The sequence below is a fragment of the Delphinus delphis genome, chromosome 19 (assembly GCF_949987515.2).
Source record: "Delphinus delphis chromosome 19, mDelDel1.2, whole genome shotgun sequence".
NCBI lineage: Eukaryota > Metazoa > Chordata > Mammalia > Artiodactyla > Delphinidae > Delphinus > Delphinus delphis.
The window spans coordinates 8,594,674-8,616,761 of NC_082701.1; the positions used below are offsets into that span (position 1 = coordinate 8,594,674).

Consider the following 22,088-nt stretch of genomic DNA (forward strand, 5'->3'; position numbering starts at 1 on the left):
AAGGGGAGCTGCTGCAGTTTCTGTTCAGAGAGGGCCAGAGGATGGGCGAAGTTTGCAAAGCGAAATCACTGTGGGTGTGAAGGGGCCATTGCAGAAGCCCACTGTGGCGGCAGAGGCAGCGGCGGCGACCGGAGGGAGGGCCCTGGCACCGCGCGGAAGCGGGGATCGCCTCCCAGCGCCGACCTCCTCTGTGCTCTGCAGGAGCCGAAGCAGGCCTCGGCCCTCAGAGCTGGTGGCACCCGGGATGCTTCCGAAATCCAGCCCGCCGCCCGCCCCCCGCGCCCCGCCCCCCGCGCCCCGCCCCGGGCCGGGAGAACGCACTGCTGGGCCGCAGCCATGAGGTGGCGCCAGCGCGCCGAGGAAGCGCGGCGGCCGCTCCTGGGCCGCCCCAGCCGCTGCTCGGCCGCCTTCTCCAAGGAAACAATGCGGCGCCTCCGGGCGTAACGCAGCGCGGGGCCGGACGCCGGACACCCGAGCGCGGGCAGACGAACGAGCGGGAGGCAGGGCGGGCGCGGGGCGCCCTTGCCCGGAGCCATGGGCGCAGCGCGGCGCAGGGCCCGGGAGCGGCGCGGCCCGGAGGCGCGAGGGGCCGGGGCGCGGGCCCGGGGCCGCCTGTAGCCGGCACCGAGGGCGCGGGCCCGGGGATGAGGGCGACCGCGGCGGGGAGCCCGTCTGCGCGCTGCGGCGCCGTCCCGCCCAGAGAGCGAGCCCGAGCAGGCAGACGCGTGGCCGGCGGTCTGGGGGCGCGCCGCCTCCCGGCCCCCAGAATGTGAAGCGGGGAGGGCAGAGACGCAGAGACGGCCCGGCCGGGCGCCCTCGCCGCCCTCCGGCAGCCGCGCCGCGCTCCCCTTCCCCTGCCCGCCGAGGCCGCGCCGACCCCGCGGGCCACGGCCCGGGCAGCGAAGCCGCTGAGCCCCCGCGTCGCTCGGACCCGGCTTCGGCCCGCAGCGGGTTCGTGGCCCGGACGTGGTAGGAGCAGGGCCCGGGACGGTGCGTCCGGCCTCGCCCGCGGCTCCTCGCCCAGACAAGTTTGAACAATGATCACAGTCAACCCTGATGGGAAGATAATGGTCAGAAGATGCCTGGTCACCCTGAGACCCTTTCGGTAAAGTTGTTTCCCGGTTGGCGTGGGGAGGTCTTTTTCTCCAAGGGGGCGTGGGTTGGGGTGGGCGAGGTCAGCCCCTGCGAGTGTCTGTCCCAAGGCTGCCTGTCCCGTTAGCAGAGGGGGCGGTTTGTGCTTCGGCCCTCGGTGGTGGCTAGTGGGGCTGGGAAAGGGATGGAGCTGGGGTTCCGGTTCGGGTAGGGAGGGTGTGTAACTCTGGGACGGGCACCGAGTTTGGTCTAGGTTGGAGAGGATTCGGGGTGTGAAGGTGGGAATGGGGGCAGAAGTCACCGATGTTGTGGTCCTGGACCCTGGAAGTCGCCCCAGCCAGGGTGCCCCTTCCCTGCCCCTCCGGTCCTTCCCCACCTCGCGGACGGCCCAACCCCCGCGGCAAAGTTAGCGCTCTGGGCGGGGCGGTACCCCCACCTGGCGGGCCAGTGGAGCCCTGAGTCGGCCCCCTCACCCCCCTGCCTGTCCCACCCCCTCTGACCCCGCCTTCTGCGCGCACTCCTCTCCGCGGGGTGCGGGCCTCTGTCCAACGGGAGGGTCCCCGAGATTGCGGCAAGGACCCCCTCTGATGGGAATTCGATCCCCGATCGCGGGCCTTGGAGAGGCTGGGGCAGGGGCGGCGCTGTGGGGCGGAAGGGCGACGAGAGCGTGGAGGCGGGATGGAAGCGGAGACCGACCCCCCCCACCCCAACCTCGGCGGTCAAGGCCAGGCAGGGCTACGGCCGTCTGGGTCTGCCTGGGTTCTGCTAGTCCCACCCCAGGGGCCCCCAGAGCCCGGCGGTTCCGGGGCAGCTCCCGCTCCTCCCAAGCGCCATCGGAGCCGGGCCTGCAGCCGGGGCTGGGGAGGGGCGCTAAGCGATGGGTGCCCAGCGGAGTCAGGATGTCACCTCGCCCAGGGGCTGAGCCGCGGAGGGCGCCGAGGGGGCGGCGGCGCCCGGGGCGGGGGGCGGGGGTGGGCCGCACTCGGGATGCGGCCACAGGTGGGGTCCGGGCGCGGGAGGGAGCCCGCGAAGGCAGGAGCTGTACGGGCTCTGCCCGAAGTTTGGGGGGCGGGAGGGGCCAGATCTGAGGCCCTCCCCTCCAGACCTGAGGCGGAGACCCGGCCCCTCCCATGCCCCCCGCTGGTTTTCCTTCTAATGGGAAGACCGTGGCTCACGTGGCTCCCGCCCCGCCATTGCCTCCAGCTATTGGATCCTCCGGCGTAGGGTGCAGAGTTGAGGAGACAACCTTCAGGACGGCAGGGGTCAAGCTGGACCACCAATGTCCAGAGGATTCGGGACGACCGTAGAGCTGGGGGTCCCCAGAATAGAGCCTTGGGCAGGTGATTGGGTGTGTCAGGAGCCCCCACGCCCTAAAGTTCCCATGGGAAGCAGGTGGGAAGCTAGCATCTCTGGAAAGGGCCTTGTTCCTCCGGGGAAATCCTCAAATCCCTAGCCAACGCAGACCCTCCTCAGCCCTGTCTCTCCCACCCAGGGTTGGCCCCTCCCTCCAGGCCGTGGGAAGCCCAGCCTCTGACCCCAGTTTGGCTGGACATTTCCCGGCACAATAGGAGGTAGCGGCTGGCGCCAGCACCACGGACAGCGCCAGCTCCCTAGCGCTCCTTCCCTTTGGGTCCTGCCCCTGTGGCTCTTTCAGGCTCTTTTCTGAAAGCAGGATGCAGAGGTGGGGTTGCATAGGTTCCCCTCCCCACCCCCAGGTTATGTAACTTCCTCTCAGGGTATCCCTAGGCTTCCCACAGAGACCCACAGCCACCAGTGAAGTCTTCAAGTCACCTTCAGATGCGGGGTGTGTGTGGGGGGGTTTACGACCTCCAACGTATCAGCCCTACTTGTTAATCCTCAAGGGCAGCTGGGAGCCCTATTCCCAATGGTTTTCGCAGAGCCTCCGGCAGGGTCCTTATTCTATAATTGCTTCTGGAATGTTGCTTGAATGGATACATGGGTGGACAAAACCATTTTAACTTGAATCTACTGTAAATAGCCCCAGGATTGGGTCTGGCAGAGAGACAGATGCAGATGAGGTGTTTTGGGGCTTCAGGTTCTGGGCTAAAGGCCTAGATACCTTTCTCACAGCAGGTTTTTGGACGCTGGCAGCTCAGGTCCCCAGCTCTAAATACAAGTACCCCATAGCTGGGGAAGGAGAGAGGGAGTGGGGGGCGAGAAACTTGGAGAGACCCATCCTCGTCCTCAGGCTGGGGGGACAAACCGCTGATTTCCCCCAGGATCTTCCTGGATGTGTGACTACCCTCCCCCTACACGGCCCTTCTGGCTGCTACCCTGAGACCAGCCTGACTTCATCTTGGGGATCCCAGGGCTAGAGTCCCACCCCCAGGCTTGGTAGAATTCAGTGAGGGGTCCCTGGGAGGTGCGGGAGCAGTGTTCCTTGTGCCATCTGCTGGGGGAAGCTCCCAGTGCCATATCTGCTTTTGGGTTCTGCCCCCCCCCCACCCGCTCTGACTTAATCTCTAACAGCTTCCTTTAAGTATGGGTTGGGAATTTTGTTGTGCTTTTATTTTCTGCTACAATTATGTGTTTTCTTTAATGAATCAAATTTTAATTAAATACTGCTCTGCCAGTTTCAAATAATGAAGATTAAAATGCATAAACAAGTCTTGCATAGAGATACAAACAAATGTGGGGTTTGAGGATGGAGGTGGAGGTGGGAAGGCTGGAGGTCTCCGGCATGATTTGCGGGGCCCCCCATGGTGAGCCTGGCTCCACCAGAGATGGGGTTCCTCACCCTGACCTGGGGGGGCTCCCCTTTCAGCTCTGCCAGTTGATCAAGTCCTCGGGTAGATTCAAAATCCCAGAACAGCCTCCACCTCTGCTTCCCTAAGGCTGTGCTGGCCCAGAATCTAGTATGGTAGCAGCAGGACCCTGGGGCCAGACTTGAGGGTGGGTTCCCTGCTGTCCCCCTGGGGATACCTTAGTTCTTGGCACTTGGGATGTAATCAAAAACTATGTGTTGAAGTATAGACAGTCGTGTTTTGGCCAACTCCCCTGACCACTGAGACGGCACACACTTGTATGACACCCCGTGCACAGGTGTTGGCTTACTCTGAGCCGTGGTGTAATCTGCCGTGTGCCTGCCTGGTGAAGATGTGGATAGGGGGAGTCTGGACACAGAAGGCAGCCACAGGACCCTGCCCTTCTAGATCTTACCATCTGGTAGTGATGGGAGCCCTTCCCCACCCCCTGCCCTGAACATGACAAGGATGTGTTCGAGCTGGTTGCTGCAGCAGGCCTGTGTACACAAGTGCTGATCAGGGCCCAGGTGATTGGTGGGCTCCAGGTGGGTTTTGTCTGGACCAATTACTTGCCCTCTGGCTGGCATCAGGTCCTGCTGTTTCCATCTATACCAGTTGTTCTCAAACTTGAGCGTGTATCAGGGTTACCTGGAGAGCTTATTAGAATGCATTGCTTATCCCACCCCCAGAGTGTGTGATTCCGTAAGCCTGGGACTAGGGCCCAAGAATGAGCATTTCTGATATGTCCAAGGTGATGCTGATGCAGCTGGTCTGGGGACCACACGTTGAGGACCTCTGCTGTCAATGAGCCAGCTTCCGTCTGGAGACTAGAACCTGCCCAACCTTATACCTTAAGGATGCCTCACTGTCCTGCATGGTTTTGCATGTGGCCACTTCCTTGTAGTCCAGCTCTCTTTATCCTGTGTGATGGGAGACCTACTGGTCTGGGAGCTCAACCCCCTGGTCTTTTATTCCTCCATCCATCCATCACTCATTCATTCGTAGGGAGCCCTTACAGGGTAGGGGTGCATGTGCTGACCTAACCCTGACCTGCCCTATTGTCTCCGCAGGCTTTTTGTCCTGGGCATTGGCTTCTTCTCACTCTGCTTCCTGATGACGTCTCTGGGAGGCCAGTTCTCAGCCCGGCGCCCGGGGGACTCCCCCTTCACTGTCCGCACAGAAGGTATGTTGGTGGGGAAAGGGGTGCAGGGGTTGGGGGGTCAGAGGAGAGGGAAGCCTTTGAGCCTAACGCTGCAAGAGGCTTTCTGGGGCTCTGTCTTGGGCGTCTGGCCACCTCGTTGGTGGCTGTGTGAATGGTGGGGGCCTTGCACCCTGCTTTGGCTCTTGTCCTGGTTGTGGTAATCAGGCTTCTGCTGGTCTAGCCTCTCAGGCCAGGAGGGGCCTTTGAGCCAGGGTCTCCCAGGCATTAGAAGAGGCTGCCTGTGTTGCTTCTCTAGTGGGGTGGTTTGAGGTTTCTGGATATGACTCCTGTCTCTCTGAGATACACATATTCTGTACCTTCGGCCCAGGCACAGGGGAGAGGGCAGGACTGCCGTGGGCTCACGTGTCTTATCTCCAAGCTCTCTGGTCCTTCATTCTTGCCCACGTGATGCTTACAAGGCAGTGGAATGGAGGTTCAGAGCATGGGCTGTGGGGACCAGATGGACCTTGTTCGTACCCTGGTTCATCATTTACTAGCTGTGTGCCATTGGCCACATCACTTAACTCACCTTCAGAGAAGGAAAGCAGTGACCGTTTTCAGGGGTTGGATTACATGGGCTCACGTGGCATGGGGGTGTGATAGGGTGGTGGCCTGGGAGACCTCCTTCTGAAGGTGAGTCCCGCTCCCCGCTCATCCTGCTCAAGGAAGAATGGAGAACAGTTCAGAGCTGCTCAGTGTGTCATGGGGGCTCTCCCAGTAACCGTGGGAAGGAGACACATAGTGGGGAAACTGGGGCAAAGGGGGTTTCTGGAACTGTTCAGGGGGCTGCTTTGTGGGCTCTCCCCTGCCCCTCTGGGAAAGTCCCCCCAGGCCTCATCCGGCTCCCCTCTTCCCAGCAACGGATAAACCCTCCAGTAGGATGGGTTGTGATCTAGGGTCGGTGCCCCGAGGGGCACTTACTCTGCCATCTGGTGTCTCCTTAGATTCATGCCTTTGGTTTAACACACACTTCTTTAAATTTGCAACAGCTCCCAGCAGGAATTTCACATTTATTAGACATTCTAGCCTGAATGTAAACGAATCTATCCCCTCTCTGACCCACAGAGATCCCTCGGTCTCTCGGAGCCTCCGTTTTCTCCTCTGGTAAACGGGGCTAACATTACCCTCTTCCCCGGGATTGTCATGAGGGGGTGTGAAGATAACATATGTGAAGGGTCTCGAGCAGCTTCTGGCAAACACTGTGAGCTCTGTAAACATTTACTGGATGTGGTGAGTCTGAGACGGGGGGGGGGCATTGCCGGAAAGAATGTTTAGGGAAAAGAGGACCAAGGAGATACTGAGGTCTCTACGTGGGAGACTCCTGAGGATGTGGGGGGGGGCTGTGGAGGTGCACTTGAGGGGTAGCTTGGGGAGGTGGAGAGTAGGGGAAGGGGTATAGGGAGCGATGCTCAGGCTACCTGGGTGCCGTCCCTAGCAAGGGGGTGTGTCTGTCTGGGTGGGCTGCTGCAGGGGGCTTGGGCAAGCTGACCTTCAGCAAGGTCAGGGCCCCAGCAGGTGGGAGTCAGGGACTGGGGGAGGAGGGATGTATGGCTGGGCTCTGGTTCTTCTGTTCATCTGCCTGGGGTGGGGGATGGGGGTCCCATCCTGGCAGGGGGTGGGCCCAGTGCCCAGAGGACTGGGGGCTTGTGGGCGTCCTGCCGTGCTCTGCACTGTGCAGTTTTGCCTGGCAGAGGGAGAAAGGGTCCAACTCCAATCTAGATGTTGTGTCTAAGGGGTGGGCAGAGCCATAGAGGGCAGAGGACTTGCCCAGGGTCATGCAGTTAGACTAGAGGCGTGTGTGTGTGTGTGTGTGTGTGTGTGTGTACATGGGCACGCGTACACGTGGTTAAACTTCCTATCGGAGTACAGTATCCAGAAACGGAACCCATGCATGCACCAGCAACCTGGATCAAGAAACGGAGTGTGATCCAACCCCAGAAATGCCCTCAGGCCTCCTTCCACTCGCTCCTTCCCCAAGGACTCCAGGACCCTGACTTCTCATAGCACAGAGGAGTGTTGCCTGGTTCTCTGCCTTTATGAGAATGGAACCATATGGCAGGTGTTCCATCGCGTGCCCCCCGTCTCTCGATAGCACATTTGTGAGATTCGTCCGTCTCGTGTGCGGTTGCAGACGTTTGTTTTCACTGCTGCACAGCATCCGTTGTGTGGACACATCACAATATATTTATCCACTCTACCCCGGGGCGGACGTTGGGCTGTTTCCAATTTGGGGCGTTTGTGCTGCTGTGAACATTCCAGCACACGTCTGTGGTGGACACATATGGCCATTTCTGTTGGGTGCACCTGGGGGTGGAGTTGCCGGGTCTCCTGTGTGTTGTGACATTAGTTCTCAGACCAAGTGTTTTCAAGTCTTTTCACACCTCCCAGGCCCCTGTGCTGGAAGCTTCGTGCCTGGAATATGGAAGTAAAGGCCGTGAGGAGGAACTAGACAGGGAGGGAACCCTCTGAGAACCCCTGGGAACTGACCCCAATTCGGTTCACATCCCAGGTCCCATTTTCCCCTCAATTTTTTTCATGCCCTTGGATTAAGTGGATTTGCTTGGACAGACCCAAAACAGAGACTTGGAAAAGCCCTAAGTTGACTTTGTGGGCTTAGAATCCTGGTCCTGTAAGAGATGAGCCCCCAAATGAGAACCCCACCCCGGACCTGGGGTGGCCCTGCAGACAACCTAGGAGTGCCAGCACTTCTACCCAGGAGCCGCCCAGGGAAGGATGGGGTTGGAAGTGGGGGGCGGTTGGGAAGGGGTCTGGGGAGCGATACTGGAGGTCACAGTGGGGGTTGGATGTTGGATAATGTTTGTTCTGGGGGTCTGTGAAGCCCCAAGGCAGAAGCAGAAGGAAACCCACTAAGGGTTAGAAAAACGATTTAGAAAGAAAAATCCTCCATTGGTCAATAAAACTGTCTGAGCACAAATAGGGAGATAACCTCTCCTCTCCTTGCCTGTCAAGCCTGCGAAGATGTGGACATGGCTGGGGGGGAGGGGCAGGGTGAAGGGTTTTCTCTAAAAAGCGGAGCGCCTGCCACAGCCTCTTGCGGACTGTGGTCTCCCTGGGGAGGCTCTGGTTTCCCCTGTGGGCCAGTTCCTATTTCGTGATAAAGTTCTCTAGTTTGGGGATAAAAATGTGACAGACATCTCATTCTGTACTCTGCACACTCATCTTAAGATTCAGGGGAGCAGTAGCCTGAGCAGAGAATCATAACTGGAAGGAGGGCTAAGCCTAATTCCCTCGTGCCGCAGTTGGGCCCAGCTTGGGCCTTGGGGGAGGATTTTTGTTTTTTATATGCTCCCTCTGCAGTCCTCCCTCCCCACCCCAGTCCCTCCTCCTTGCCTCCTGCCTCTGCTTTCCTGCTCTTGTCCTAAGAGGAACTTGCTTCGCTCCTAACGAGAGGGGACTTGAACTTATGTCTGACGCCTCCCTCCTGGGGTCGCCGCAGATCCCGCAGAGCCTGTGTGGCGGTTCCTGGCTCTCTGTCCTGTCTTGAAGTAGAGGTCAGAGGCCGTCTCCGGGGAGAGGGCTGCAGGCCACAGGTCCTTGCTTCAGCTGCTTGTGTCCGCCCTGAGGTTCCCCCGTGGACTGGCCCTGCCAGGCGTCCCGGACCCTGGCCAGCCTTGGAACCTGGGGAATATCAGAGACGTAGTTCCTTGCTCTGGCTCTGGCCCTGGATCTCGGTGCTAATGGGGCTTCTATTCTCAGAGGCTGGCAGTGGAGGGGTGAGCCAGGGCCTGCCCTCGTCTCCCACGCTGCCCAGAGCTCCCGTGGCCTCAGCTGGTTTCCGCGTTGGCCCTGTGCAGAGACAAGTGTGCACACTCCTTCAGCTGTGCAAACACCAACTCACAGCCCCCTCTCAAGTGCCTGGGAGGTCTCTTCTGTCTGGCAAGGTGGGGGCTCCTTCAGTTTCCAGGAACCAGTGGGAACGGGTGGCGGGTGGGGACAAGAAAGGGGACAAGGGCAGAGAGGAGAGAGAAACAGAGAGCATGTCTGGGGAGGGGATGGGGCCTCGGCGGGTGATAAAGCACCCCTGTCTATACATGTGAGGACCATTTGTCTCTCTCAGCATCCCAGCTTTCCTTATTTATATGGAAATATGGAGGGAACCTGTGTGACTTCTGCCATGTGTCACTGGGGCCTCACATTAAATACGTTTCAGTTTAGCCGCCGCTGAGAGCGGTGAGGTGACTCAGGGCAGGCACGTCGGGAACCCGCTCTGCTGATAGCCCTGGCCGGCGGTGGCATCCAGGGGGCACGTCATGTGGCCGAGCGGCTGGACTGGCTGTGTGTGGCCTGCTTCCCTCCCGGGACCCACCCCCTGCCTCGTCCAGGGCAGAAAACGTGCCTAGTGTCCTGGAGCTCCTCAGGAAGTGACGGGGGTGGGGGGTTGGTGGGGGGCTGTCTCCTGAGGTCTCAGGAGCTCCTGGAGTCCTGTACCATCTGCAGACAATGGGAGTGGCCCCCGAACCCCAGGTCCTGGGAGGGTGTCTTCGTCCAGTCTGATGGAGGTGGCCTTACAGACCCATGTGAGATCTGTCTCCTTAGCCCCAGCCTATAAGCCCTCTGGTCTTCTGGGGTCCCTCTTTCTGTTGACTTTTTTTTTTCTTTTTGGCCGCACCATGTGGCATGCGGGATCTTAATTCCACGACCAGAGATCAAACCCACGCCCCCTGCAGTGGAAGCTCAGAGTCCTAACCACTGGACCGCCAGGGAATTCCCTCTGTTGACACTCTTAAAGAATTGGCTTCGTCCCTTGTATGAAGGGCACTCCAGAACCCCCAGATATCTCCAAATACTCTAGGGGGCTTATGTTTCCCTGGTCACCTCTTGCTCTGATTCCCTGCTTCTACTGAATTATCCTACTGGATGTCTCCCCTCCTGCCTCCTCTGTGTCCCCTACACTGACCTAGTGGGAAGGACACACCTTCCTCCCTAAACCCTCCACAGGGGTGGGGGGATTTGGGGTGGGGTTCGGACCACTGCTCAGCACAGCAAACAGATGACAATTCTCTTTTATCCCTGCCTTTCGCAGCCCCCCCTCCCACGCTTCCCCACGGGTCATCCCTTTGGCAGCGGAGCTTCCCCCATCCTGCTTAGCCCCTCTTGGGTCGTTGTCCTGCCCCCTGCCCATGTCCTCAGGCCTTGTCCTCTCTCCTGGTCTCCTAGGCTGGGCTGGGAAACTCCAGTCTTCCTGGCTGAATACGCAGCATCATTTAGGTTTCTCTCTGTCTCATTGCTCCCGGCATCTAGATGAAGCTCTGGCCCACCCAGGGCTTTAGCAAAACAAAACAGAGCTCTCTCGCTAAGGAGATTCTGATGGCTTTTCTATTACCCTGATCTCTGGGGGCAATTAGGGGAAGAGCAGAAACAAGGGTCCCAGGCTGTAGACCGTGGTGGGGGGTGGGGATGGACGCTGAGGCCCAGAGAAGGACAGTGACATGCCCCTTCCCCCATCTAGTTGGGGCAGAGCAGGTCTGGAGTCAAGGCTTCCTGGGCCACAGTGCTACCCCCAGGCTCTGTCTGGCTCTTGGGGCCGCTGTAGCTCTAGGCCAGATCTTGCAGTTATTGGCTCCATCAGCTATTTTGAAGTTTTTGAAATGAGATGGGGTTGGGAGTGGGGGTGGGGTATGGTTGTCAGTGAGATCTTGGGAGGGGCACAGACAGTGAGCTCAGAGGGGAAAAGGAAGCTTGGGATGAGCCCGGAGAGAGGGCAGCCGTGTGACAGGGCAGGTGCCAGGCCTGAGGCATTGTGGGAACGCAGCGCCACCCCAGGAGCAGTGATGTGCCTCAGCACTGCTGGAGTGCTGTTTCAGGTTCCAGCTGCCGCCCAGGCTCTGTGGTCCAGTTGGGCCTGAGTGCATGGCTGGGGGGCCTCTCAGGCTCTGGCCTGAGAATGTTCCCAGCCATGGCCTCGCTCTCCGTTTTTCATCCCACTCCTTTGGGGAAGGGGCCACCCCAGCCTGAGCTATGAGCGATCAGGGCAGCCCGGTGAGGCCGGCCAGGCTGTGCACTGCACAACTCCAGGACATCCATCAGGTGGCCCACAACATGAGCGGCTCCCCTGGGGCTGTGCAAAGTGCTGTCAGGACAAATCATCTGCTGGGCTTGGATTTCTCTAGCTGAAATGAAGGGAACTCCCTTCTTGTTTTACTCTGTGCTCCAAGCACTGGTTGAAAGCAAGGTATTGCGTTTGAATGATGGGCTTTGGGGGTTGTTCTCAAGATGAGAGTGATTTGAAAGAGTCATCTGTTGTCCCCAGCTCTGTGGAGTTGAAAGAGAGAAGGAGCTATTTATATCTTGCTTTTTGATTGACTAACCGATTGAGGCCAAGTGAGTCGGGAGGGGCCGAGTGGTCGGAGAGACCTCAGTTTTGCTTCATTTAACACTATGGTGAAATTTCCTGATCCCAACTGAAAAATCCATCCAGTTTTCTGAGGGGAAAGTGGGAAGACCATTAGCTCTTTCAGCTACTCGGGTGGGAGGGGTTGGAGACAGTTTCTTTCCTTCCTTCCTTCTGAAGCCCAGTTTCTCCAGTGCCCAACCCCACCCTGTGTCTGTCCTCCGCTTCCTCTGCTCTCCCCCCCCCTTGGCCCCCAGCCCCCCATTCATGCCCATCCTTTTCTTCGGAGCCAGGGATCCAGGCTCTCTGAGGAACCTGCAACTCCTCCCTGGTCTGGATTTGATGCTTGGCTGGGTCCCCCCGTCGAGCTCCCCATGGCCTCCCATCTGACCTCAGGTGGGCTCAGCTGGCAGGGGACCCAGCCAGGAGGTGACTTGGTGTGAGAAAGCGGTGGCAGTCACTGGAACGGGCCTGGTGCCAGGGGATATGGGGACAAGCAAAGCAGAAATGTCACAAGCAGCCCTGGTGACGTGCAGCCTCTCTAGGCCCCCCTCCTTGGCTCAGTCCCAAGCATGGAGCGGAGGAGACCGGCCCCCTCCTGCCCACCTCCCCACGTCTCCCCCCGTCTCTGCCTCTGGTCCTCAGTGGCCAGCCGTGTTCTCTCCCGCCCCGCTCCTGGCACCTTGACATTGAGTTGCAGACAGGGCCTGGTGTTACTGCCTTGGGTTTGGGACACTGAGGCTGAGAGCAGTATGACGACTCCCTTGGCCATATGGCCATGCAGGGGGTGCTGGCAGAGGCAGGTGAGAGGCCAGGTGTCCACCGTAGCCCCTCTGAGTCCGCTGGGCCCTGACCCTTTCCTTTCCTGAGAAGCAGATGCTGTTGGTGCCCACGTCCTCAGCCCTCACGATTCCTGTCACACGCTGGAGACGGCTCTGCCACCCCACGGCAGGTGGAAAGTACCAGAACATGGCCGTCCTTGGGAGCAGCCCTTAAGCGGTGACTGGCGGGAGGTGGTGTGCACATGCCTGGCCCCCTCGCCCCCCGGGGGAGAACTCTGAGGCCGGTTCTACACCTGCTGGTTTCCCCAGGTTGATGACATGCCCTCTCTGGGCTGCCTCCTCGTCCCTGGGTCACCTCCCCACTTCCCTTCACCTCCCAAATAACGACTTGCCCTCAAACCCTTGTCTCAGGGTCTGATTCTGGGGAGCCCCACCCAAGGCAGCCCCTGACACCCTCGCCCCTCCAGCAGCCTGGGGAGTCCCGGGGAGCATCTGCGTCCCCATGGTTTCAGCTCATTAATTAAGAGGGACTCAGAGCTTGGCCCCTGGGGTTTGCAGGCAGCCCGGGTGGGGATTGCAGCGTCTGGAACCGAGCACCTACGGATGGTTTGGAGGCGCTGCTTAAAACCTTCACAAAATTTAATTAAAAAGGAAGGCAAGGGCTGCTCTCCCACACGGGCATGATGCTAATGATCGGGAGTGATTAGTAAGGAAACTGTGGAAAGTCTCGGGCCGGTTAATGGAATCTTGGTTGAAGCACCTCGTTTTCATTTAATTTTATTCTTCACAAGGTATCCCGGCCCCTCAACCCTGGAGTTGATCTCTGGGAACCCAAAGACCGGGTTGAGAGGACAAATTCACAGTGGTTTTTCTAGGGTGGTGTCTGGGGGAGTGGGTGGGGATGGGAGGTGGCTGGGGCCCTGAACCCCTTGAACACGGGCTCACAGCCTGTGCATCTGAGCCACGTGAAGAGCAAGCAGAATGCAGGGTCCTGGGCCCCATGCCCTAGAGATCTGCATTGGCAGATCTAGACAGCGAGGGCCCGGGAATCTGGACTTCAGCAGCCTGGCCGGGAGATTCAGGTGCGGGTGGATGGCTGACCACACTTTTAGAAACCCTGGTTTACAGCTGTCTGGAACTTGCTGTTAGGGGGTTTTGGGCTTCCTGTCCCACTACTGGGCCTTCCCTGTCTTCTCACAGACCTGAGATTATGTCTAAAGCCAGATTTTGCTGGTGGCAAAAACTGAGGCCCAGAGAGGTTAAAAGGTCATCCCAATGTCACACAGCTGGTAGGGAGCAGGGTGGGCCCAGGCCTCTCTGGATTCCTGTCCTGCAGGGGTAGGGGGTGGGGCAGGCTCACTCTCCTGGCCCCTCCCCTTCCCGAGATGGGGAGTGGGGCTGGGGTCTGAGCCACCCCGCCAGACACCAGGTGGTCTCCGGTGGCCTCCGGGCTGCTTGGGCTGTGCCTGACTGCACCCACACTCTTCCTGCAGTGATGGGTGGGCCGGAGTCCCGCGGTGTCCTCCGCAAGATGAGTGACCTGTTGGAGCTGATGCTGAGGCGCATGGACACGCTGGCCAGACTGGAGAACAGCAGTGAGCTACACCGGGCTGCCGGCGACAGGCGCTTCCCTGTGGACAGGTGAGGGGCCCGGGAGGGAGAGAGGCACCCCACTGTGTGCTGGGCTGGGGATTCGGCCTCGAAATGCATTTCATACACACACACACACACACACACACACACACACACACACACACACACACACACAATGCATAGTGTGTGGTTTTTATAAATCCTCCCTAAGTGGCTTCCCATTGTACATATGTTGCCCCTGCTTTTCTCACTCACGGTGGTGATTTTGAGCTCTGTCCATGTCGATGGGCATGTGTGGATATGCACTTGGCTGTGATGGCCACAGTGATCACCTGTCCTCCTCCTGTGGACATGGGCCGTATTTTATTTATTTATTTATTAATTTTTGGCTGCGTTGGGTCTTCGTTGCTGCGCACAGGCTTTTTCTCCAGTTGCAGCGAGCAGGGGCTACTCTTTGTTATGGTGCGCGGGCTTCTCATTGCAGTGGCTTCTCTTGTCGTGGAGCATGGGCTCTAGGCGCGTGGGCTTAGTAGTTGTGGCACATGGGCTTAGTTGCTCCGCGGCATGTGAGATCTTCCCAGGCCAGGGCTCGAACCCATGTCCCCTGCGTTGGCAGGCAGATTCTTAACCACTGCACCACCAGGGAAGCCCCGACATGGGCCATCTTTGCAAGCAGGATTTCCTGGTTTATTCATTCTAAATATTACCCCCACTGAGGCCAGAATGTGCAAAGTTCCCCAAGGTTTTGTGCTGCAGCCCCACGTGCCTCTGTGTAGCCCCAGGAACCCAGATGGTGCATTTAAGTGTCGGGTTCTCCTGAATCCCAGAGAATGAGGGGACGTGAGGTCAGGGCCGTCCCAGCTGGGAGTCCTGGGCCCCAGACTTGGATGTGGAGGGAGGAGGCTTGGACCCCACCCATCCCAGGGAGGCACTCTGCACCTGACCTTTTAGGTGTTGAGGTTCTTGATGAGATGGAATTGCTCAGTGTGTCCTAACTGCTGAAAAATTCGTTTGAAACCCACACTTTTACACAATTTGGGAAAAGCTATACCTCGGCCGGTGTGATTTGCTAAAAGTGTTCTACTGCTGAAAAATTATGTTTGAAATCCACACTTTTAGACAATTTGTGGGAAAGCTATACCTCAGCCAATGTGTGTGATGTAAAAGCCAAAGTTCCAGGCATTTCTGAAGTTCGGTGTTGGGCAAAATCAAAGCAAGTGATGGTGGTGAGTCCTGGTCATTGAGGGGCCCTGGCTGGGTGGAGCCTGAAGCACAGCCCATCTCTTCGGTCTAGTGGGGGGATCCTTTGCCCCATAGGCTGCCTGGGCTGGACTACTGGCCGTGGGTCCCGACCCCAACAGGCCTTGCTGATTGAATGTTCTGGGTGCCCAGTCAGGTCAGCCGATGTCAGCATCCCCGTCCTCATAAGGGGCGCCATGTACTGAAAGCTCACTTTATTGAGTTACCGCCATGATCCTGCCAATCCCACAGCCACCTATGGGGGGCTTCAATCCCCGTTGCATAGAGGAGGCATCTGAGGCACAGAGATGTTCATGAACCTGCTCAAAGTTGCACAGCTGCTGAGGCGCTGGGGCCCCGGTCAGATGGCCCCAGGGCCCCACCTTTCTAACCGGTGTGCTCTTGGTGGCCGTTCGCTACGTAGGGGTTCGTTTCTATCCCTTTGCAAGACTTTTCATATCAATTAATTCACAGCTCAGGGCAAACAAATCCTTTGTTAGACCTTTGCTCTGATTTTTTTGTTTTGGAAAATGTAGGCACTAAAATTACAGTCCTGGAGCCTGGGATGAAATGCAGTTGTGGGTGTGAGGAGCCCACCTCAGCGCCTGGCTCCGGGTGGGAGCTCTCCACCCGCGGGAAGTCGGGGCCCCTGGGTGGGCTGTGCGGCTGTGTGCTGGGTCCCCGGTTAAATGCTCTCACCCTCCAGGGACTGAGCATCTGACAGAAGAAACTAAAGGGATCTGTCTGCTCGTGAAATACGTCCTGGCACTTACTAAGCGCCAGGCACTGCTCCCGGTGCTGGGGACACAGTGATGGGCCTTGTGCTCATTCCTGCGGGGAAGACAGACAGTAACCGAGAAAAAGAAAGAAATGAGATAAAGTCAGATACTGAGCCGTGTTCTAAGGATGAGGCAGTGGGTGACTGGGAAAGGGGCTATTCAAACAGGGCGGTCTGGCAAGGCCCTTGGGAATCGATGATATTTGAGCTCAATTCTGCATGATGGGAAGGAGCCAGCCACGTGAGGAGCTGGGGGGCAGAGAATTTGAGGTAGAGAGAGCAGCAAGTGCAAAGGCCCTGGGGTAGGAGCAAGCTGGTGTGTTGGAGGAAAGGAACCAGTGTGAAGGCCACCCTGGCGGAGCGTGGTGGGGTCTGGGAGGGGTCAGCTGTGGTAAGTAGCATTGGGACACTATTCTTAGAGCTGTGGGTTAGTGGAGTGGGAAGAGGGGAAGCAGAGGGGCCAGTGGCAGAGACAGGAGACAGAGGCAAAGCTGCTGGGCTCCCATGGACACCCCCCGGAGGCGTGAGACTGCTTCTTCTCCACGTGCACAGGGCGATTCTCTCCCATGCTGCTGTGTCCCCTCTGATTCAGCCCCTCGCCCCCCTCTCATCCTTTCCACTTTCCCGGCTGCCCCCAGCTGTGCTCCCACCTGTCTGGGCTGCGGATCCAGCCTCTGTCCACAGGTCTGTTCATCAGGGTGAGGGCAGCGGGTCCAGGTCTCCTCCTTGGCAGGCCTGACTCCTGAATGTGCTCCTGCCAGCACATTCAGTGTCTCTGGTTTCTTCCAGTCCTGGCCTTGCCTCCCTCCCATGCTCTGCCCTTCATCTCCACCCCCTCCAGCTCCATCCCCAGGAAATAGCAACAATCTACCATGACCAGCAGAGCCCATCAAACCCCAAGGGCAGAGCCATAAATTTCAGGGACACTGTTGCTTCTGGTTTCAGGGCGAGAAGCAGTGGGTGTGTCCAGGGCACGCTGGGGCTGCTTGCCCCCACTCCCCCTGTGCACAAATACCGCAGCCCCCTCCCCACCTTATCCCCCTCCGGTGGTCAACATGGAGCTGGCGGGCGAGAACCCTGCAGACGCGAACCCTGCTGTGTTTCTAGCAAACTCTTCAGTGACCTGCACTTGGATTTCTCACTTTACAATTATCTGTGGCTTAAAAAAGAACAACCTCCACTGCCCTCCTTCTGCCCTTTGGAAGCTTCTGGGCTGTGCCTCCCACTTACGGCTGGTTTATCCTCAGGGAAGACAAATTTGCCTTTTTTAGCCTAGGAAAACAAAATTTGGGATTATTTGCAGACTTGTTGCAAATGGCATCATATTATGTATCCTAAAACCAAATAGTAGTGATCTCTGAATTTTCCATAAGGCTTCTCTGCAGTGGCAAATAAGGCCGGGGTTTGAGGCTGTCTGCGTTCAAGCCGGTCCGTATTTGTTGAGTGCCTACTGTGTGCGGGGTCTGGGCTGGAGCGTCAGGGATGAGTGGAGAAGACCCAGGAGACAGAAGTCAGAGAGCTCTGTCCTCAAAGAGTGTCCAAGCCTCTTAGGGAGAGGGAGCCCGCACCCTGTCCCTGTGCAGAGGAGACAGCAGGAAGGAAGATACATCAAAATTCTTGTCTGTGGGTAAGGAGTTGAGGTTTTTTCCCCAATTTTTTTAAAGCTTTATTTAAAAACTCAAAAACGCTCCTAGACATTCCTGGCCATCTCTGTACTGGCAGGTCCAGGTGCCGGGGAACGTAGCTTCCCTGGGGTTCTGTGTGTGAGGGTGGGGAGATGCTACCTGTTAAGATGACTTCAGACTCAATTTTAAAAGATATGCCTCACTTTTCTCAGGCCCTGTGCTGGGCCCAGCCCCTGGATTTGCCCCTTCCTAACAGGACAGATCTGGGAGCGTGTCTGGCTCCTGGGCTGGGGAGAGGCCAGACTGGTGGATGTCGGGGGTAGTTGGCGGGTGGGTGAGAAGGTCACTTCAGGGCAGACACCTATCAAATGTGCCAGAAGTGTGAATGGTTAAACATCCCTAATAAAGACAGAGGTTCTCAACATCCAATTATATGCCATTTGTAAGACAGGCCTAAAAACAAATGACTCAGACATTAAGAGTAAAAAGAAATGTATCCAGGACACACAAAGGGAAAGAAAGTTTAGATAGCAGTGTTTATAGCAAACAGAGCAGAATTTGATGCAAAAGTACATTCAACAGGACAAAGACTTCCGCCTCACTAATAATAAAAATCCCACCCTAAGAAATGGTTTAACTTATCAAACTGACAAGTATGTTTTAATTATAAGACTTTTATCCTTGAGGGTACAGCCAAATAGACACATGTACTTTGAAGGTACTTAAAAGCACTACTATTAAGAAGACACTAGGAAAAGGGCCAGTACAGTAGGGGATATCTGTGATGGAATAAAATGTAACCACTAAAAAATATGTTTTAAAAGAGATTTACTGACCGGCAATGTATTTATTCATACAGTCTAAGTAAAAGAGGCAAGATACAAGGCGTATGTAGCAGGATCTCAATGTGTCTTAAATAGAATAAACATATGAGATGTTAAAAAGGAAAATCCTCCAGGGGAAGTCTGGGCCCTGGGTTGTCAGTGGGGCCTCTATCCCCCGTAGTCCGGCTTTGCCCCGCCCATGGGGTACCACTCCCTTCCCCAAGTGATGAAACCACACGCACGCGGTCCAGCTCCAGCTCTCTTCCTATCAATAGTGGGAAGACATCTACCTATCCATCTAACAGGTGTACACGTACGTGTATATATATTTCTTGGCGCAGGGGAGAAGGAGGGTCTTACTTGGGGAGGGGCAGGCAGGTCCTTAGTCATCGCTTGGGGGCACTCACAGCATCAGGACCTCTGATGGGAATGAGGCAGGGGCTGAAGCAGAGGAGGAGAGCAGTAAAAATGCAGGGAAGGCTGGACACCAGGCTGGGGGTTTCCTGTGTCCCATGTGGTGTGCGTGAGAGGTAGACAGATAGACAGACAGACAGACAAACCCAGAAAGTACACACCTCCTGTCTGTGGTGCTTGTGTTTCTGGCTGTAGTGTTTGTCTACAGCACGTCTTGGTACGTGTGTCTGCGGGCCCCTGTGAGCTCGAGTCTGTGTTTTAAAAGGAAAGCGATCAGTTTCATAGTGAAATAACAACTCGAGCAAGCATGCTGGCTGGGTGCGCAGAAATCAATATCTCATTAATTGAATGCAACCCTCATAGATCACGGGAGGAACTCGAGAGATTAACCCTCCTTCCTGTGGCTTCCTGGAGAGTTGGCGCTCAGGGCCAGGGGACTGAGGGCTGGAATCAGCGATGGCCTCGTGGGGCTGGGAGGAGGGGGCTGAGCCTCAAGGGGGCCTGGCCTGTTGGGAGGTGATGCCTGGAGCTGGTGTCCTGGGGGGAGCCAGAGTTCCCGGCTTGGCTCTGACCCCTGACACCTGGCCCTGGGTGGTGGAGGGAGCAGGGTGTCCTGAGGCCGGTGGGTGGCCTGTGGTGTTGGTTGCTTCTTCAGGGGACCCTGGGCCAGTGCTCAGAGGCTGGCTGCACCTTGGAGGCCGGCTGGCTCTAGGAAGCCACTTACGCCTGAGCAGGAGGGGCTGGTGGCCCATCTGTCATTGCGAGTGAGGAATGCTCAGATAGGTGTTTGAGGATTTAGAGAACCATGAACGCTTCGAATACCCCAGGGAGGCTCCCTGGGGCTGAGGAGCGGGGTGGGCGGGTGACCAGGGGCCTGTCTTGGCCTTCTTTTACTTTCCAAGTAAGAATTGATCATTTTGGTGGAACGCCTGGTACTTAGTATGTGTGCACAGAGGCCCAGGGCTCACAGTCCGAGCATGTTTAGTTATTTTGCAAATACAGTGGGAGGGAGCAGGGCTGGTCCGGAGCACCAGTGTCTGAGTCTCGCCTGCAGTGCAACGTTGGGAAATCGTTTTACCTTCTCTGGGCCAGTTTCAGAGCTAACTGAAGTAGCAGTAATAATGATTAATGATGAGAATAGTAAAAGCGGCTACCCCCTACTGGGTACATGTTATGAACTTTGACCTTGGCCAGCGGCCCAATGAGGAAGATCCTATTCAGGTCTACATTTGACAGATCTGAGGGAACTGGGCTCAGACAGGAAAAGGACTGGCCCAGGTCTCAGGGCTGGAGGGGGCCGAGCCTGCCTGCCTTGTCTGCACTGCCCCTTGGTGCTGAGAGCCGGGCAACCACGTGACTATCACATTGGTGGGGGAGGGGTGCGAGGTGGAATCTTCACCAGGCTGAGAGGATGGCTGGACCCTTAGGGCTGGCGTGATAATGCAGAATGTCCCCAGCTTTTCTGCCCCGGCCTGGCACCTACAGATTATAGGTTGGGGCCAGAGAACCTCACTCCTCTTGCTGGGGTGCTTGTGGGGCCCCTCCCACACTGGTTCAGGAAGAACCTTTTGCTACTGGAGGAAGTGCAAGGCCTGGGCCAAACCTGCCTCAGCCTGGAGCCCAGGCACCTACAGAGTCCCGGGCCTGGAGGGGGACAGCGCAAGGCTGAGCCCCTGGGCAAACTTGGGTGGGACCGGGGGGGACACAGTTTAACCAATAGCAAAATAATATTTTATGACTGCATTGGCAGAAAGATGAATATAGTAACATTACATATTAAAACCTTTTCTTTGACCTGCAATTGTTTCCCGATGTTTAAAGAAATGGAAACACTTTCGTGGACCCCTAAAAGCACTATGGGCCCTGGTACTGAACTGCTTGGGCCTGATGGGGAAGCCAGCCCCGCCACCACCCTGACCCCATGGTGACAACACTGTTAGCTGCAGGCAGCTGCACACCGTCTCCCCAATCCATCCCCCCTTTTTCTTTTCCACGGAAGCATTTCCCAAGTCATAGATGTGCTGCGGGACATCTTCTTTGATTGTCATTTTAAAAAAAGCTTCCCAGGGAGAGAAGCCTAATCCTATATTATTTGAAAACAGAAAGTGCTGTGCAAATGCTAAGTCCAGTATAATAATAGTGACGCCAAGTAATTCTGTTTTGAACAAGTTGAACTTGTTAAATCAGACAGATGCCATCTGCACTGTTTTAAAGCCAGGGCTGGTGATACGTTTTATGCAAAAAATGCTTATCAGATGAAAATTGCTGAATCTCCCCAAAAGTAAATTGCTTTGCTCCGTAGTTAGACTTACGAGACTTCCTCTCAGGGATGGGCTGACCACTATAGGTAGGGAGTAAAAGAAAAGCATCTCAAGCATTTTTTGAGCATTTACTGTATGCTGAGCACCTGACAGTCAGCCTCATGTTTAATCCTTGCAGTTAATCACTCTGTGAGGTAGTTGAGATTATTCAGATTTTATATGAGCTAACCCTCATATAAAGGGTTATAAATCAAAGGGGTTCAGAGAGGTTAGATAACTTGCCCAAGGTCACACAGCTCTCCAGTGGAACCAGGACTTGAATCCAAGACCTCAGACTCTGGGGCCCTTTCTTGGTCCAATAAGTCTCCGAATAATGTGGAGAGTCATGGACCTAGAAGTGTGAGGAGTCAAGGGCTCCCCCGCCCCCCGTGGCTCTTCATCTCCCATGAAAGGAGCAGCAAGATGGAGGCTGGACTTCTGCAAGAGGAGGATGGGTGGGAGATAAGATGTTCCTGACAGCAGGGTGGCAGGAGAACCTGGGCTCTTTTTCTGTAGTGGATTAAAAGCCGTTTTCCCTCAATTCTGCAGATGGTGATTGTGTTTCGTTTCCTAGGGCTAGTAGGGCCTCACTCCTTCTGAAGTCTCCAGGGGAGGATCCTTCTTTGCCTCTTCCAGCTTCTGGTGGCTTCACGTGTCCCTGGCTTGTAGACACATCACTCCAGTCTCTGCTTCCATCGTCACATGGCTTCCTTCTCCCTGGGTGTCTCCACACGGCCTTCTTATAAGGGCACCAGTAACTGAACTTAGGGCCACCCTCCTCCAGTGTGACCTCATCTTAACTAATTACCTCTGCAGTGACCCTATTTCCAAATAAGGTCACATCCTGAGGTTCCAGGTAGATGTGAATTTTGGGGGGACACTATTCAACCCAGCACAGTGATGGAGCTCTGGGCATGTGGCCCGTGTGGGGCAGTACCAGGATCCACTTATGAAAGCAAATCCCTGTTCTTGAAGGCGCACGACTCTTTTGGGGGTTTTAAACCAGCCACTCATAGCCACCCCCAGGCATGGTGGTGCCCAGAGAGGTGGATGGAGCAGAGCCTGGACGGAGAGGTGACTTCAGGAAGGCTTGAAGTGAGGTGGGATCCCTTCCAAAGTTTCC

The 22,088-nt window shown here is 56.6% G+C and overlaps 1 protein-coding gene across 1 annotated transcript in view; it reads left to right on the forward strand.

The window, feature by feature from the left end:
* The first annotated feature begins 480 nt into the window (after positions 1-480).
* Positions 481-22,088, forward strand: part of MGAT5B (alpha-1,6-mannosylglycoprotein 6-beta-N-acetylglucosaminyltransferase B) — a 68,135-nt gene continuing 46,527 nt past the window's right edge. The window contains exons 1-3 of the mRNA XM_059998137.1: positions 481-1,105; positions 4,928-5,040; positions 13,686-13,833. Coding sequence (XP_059854120.1) covers positions 1,038-1,105; positions 4,928-5,040; positions 13,686-13,833 — 329 coding nt within the window. The 5' untranslated portion in view covers positions 481-1,037. The remainder of the gene's footprint in view (positions 1,106-4,927; positions 5,041-13,685; positions 13,834-22,088) is intronic.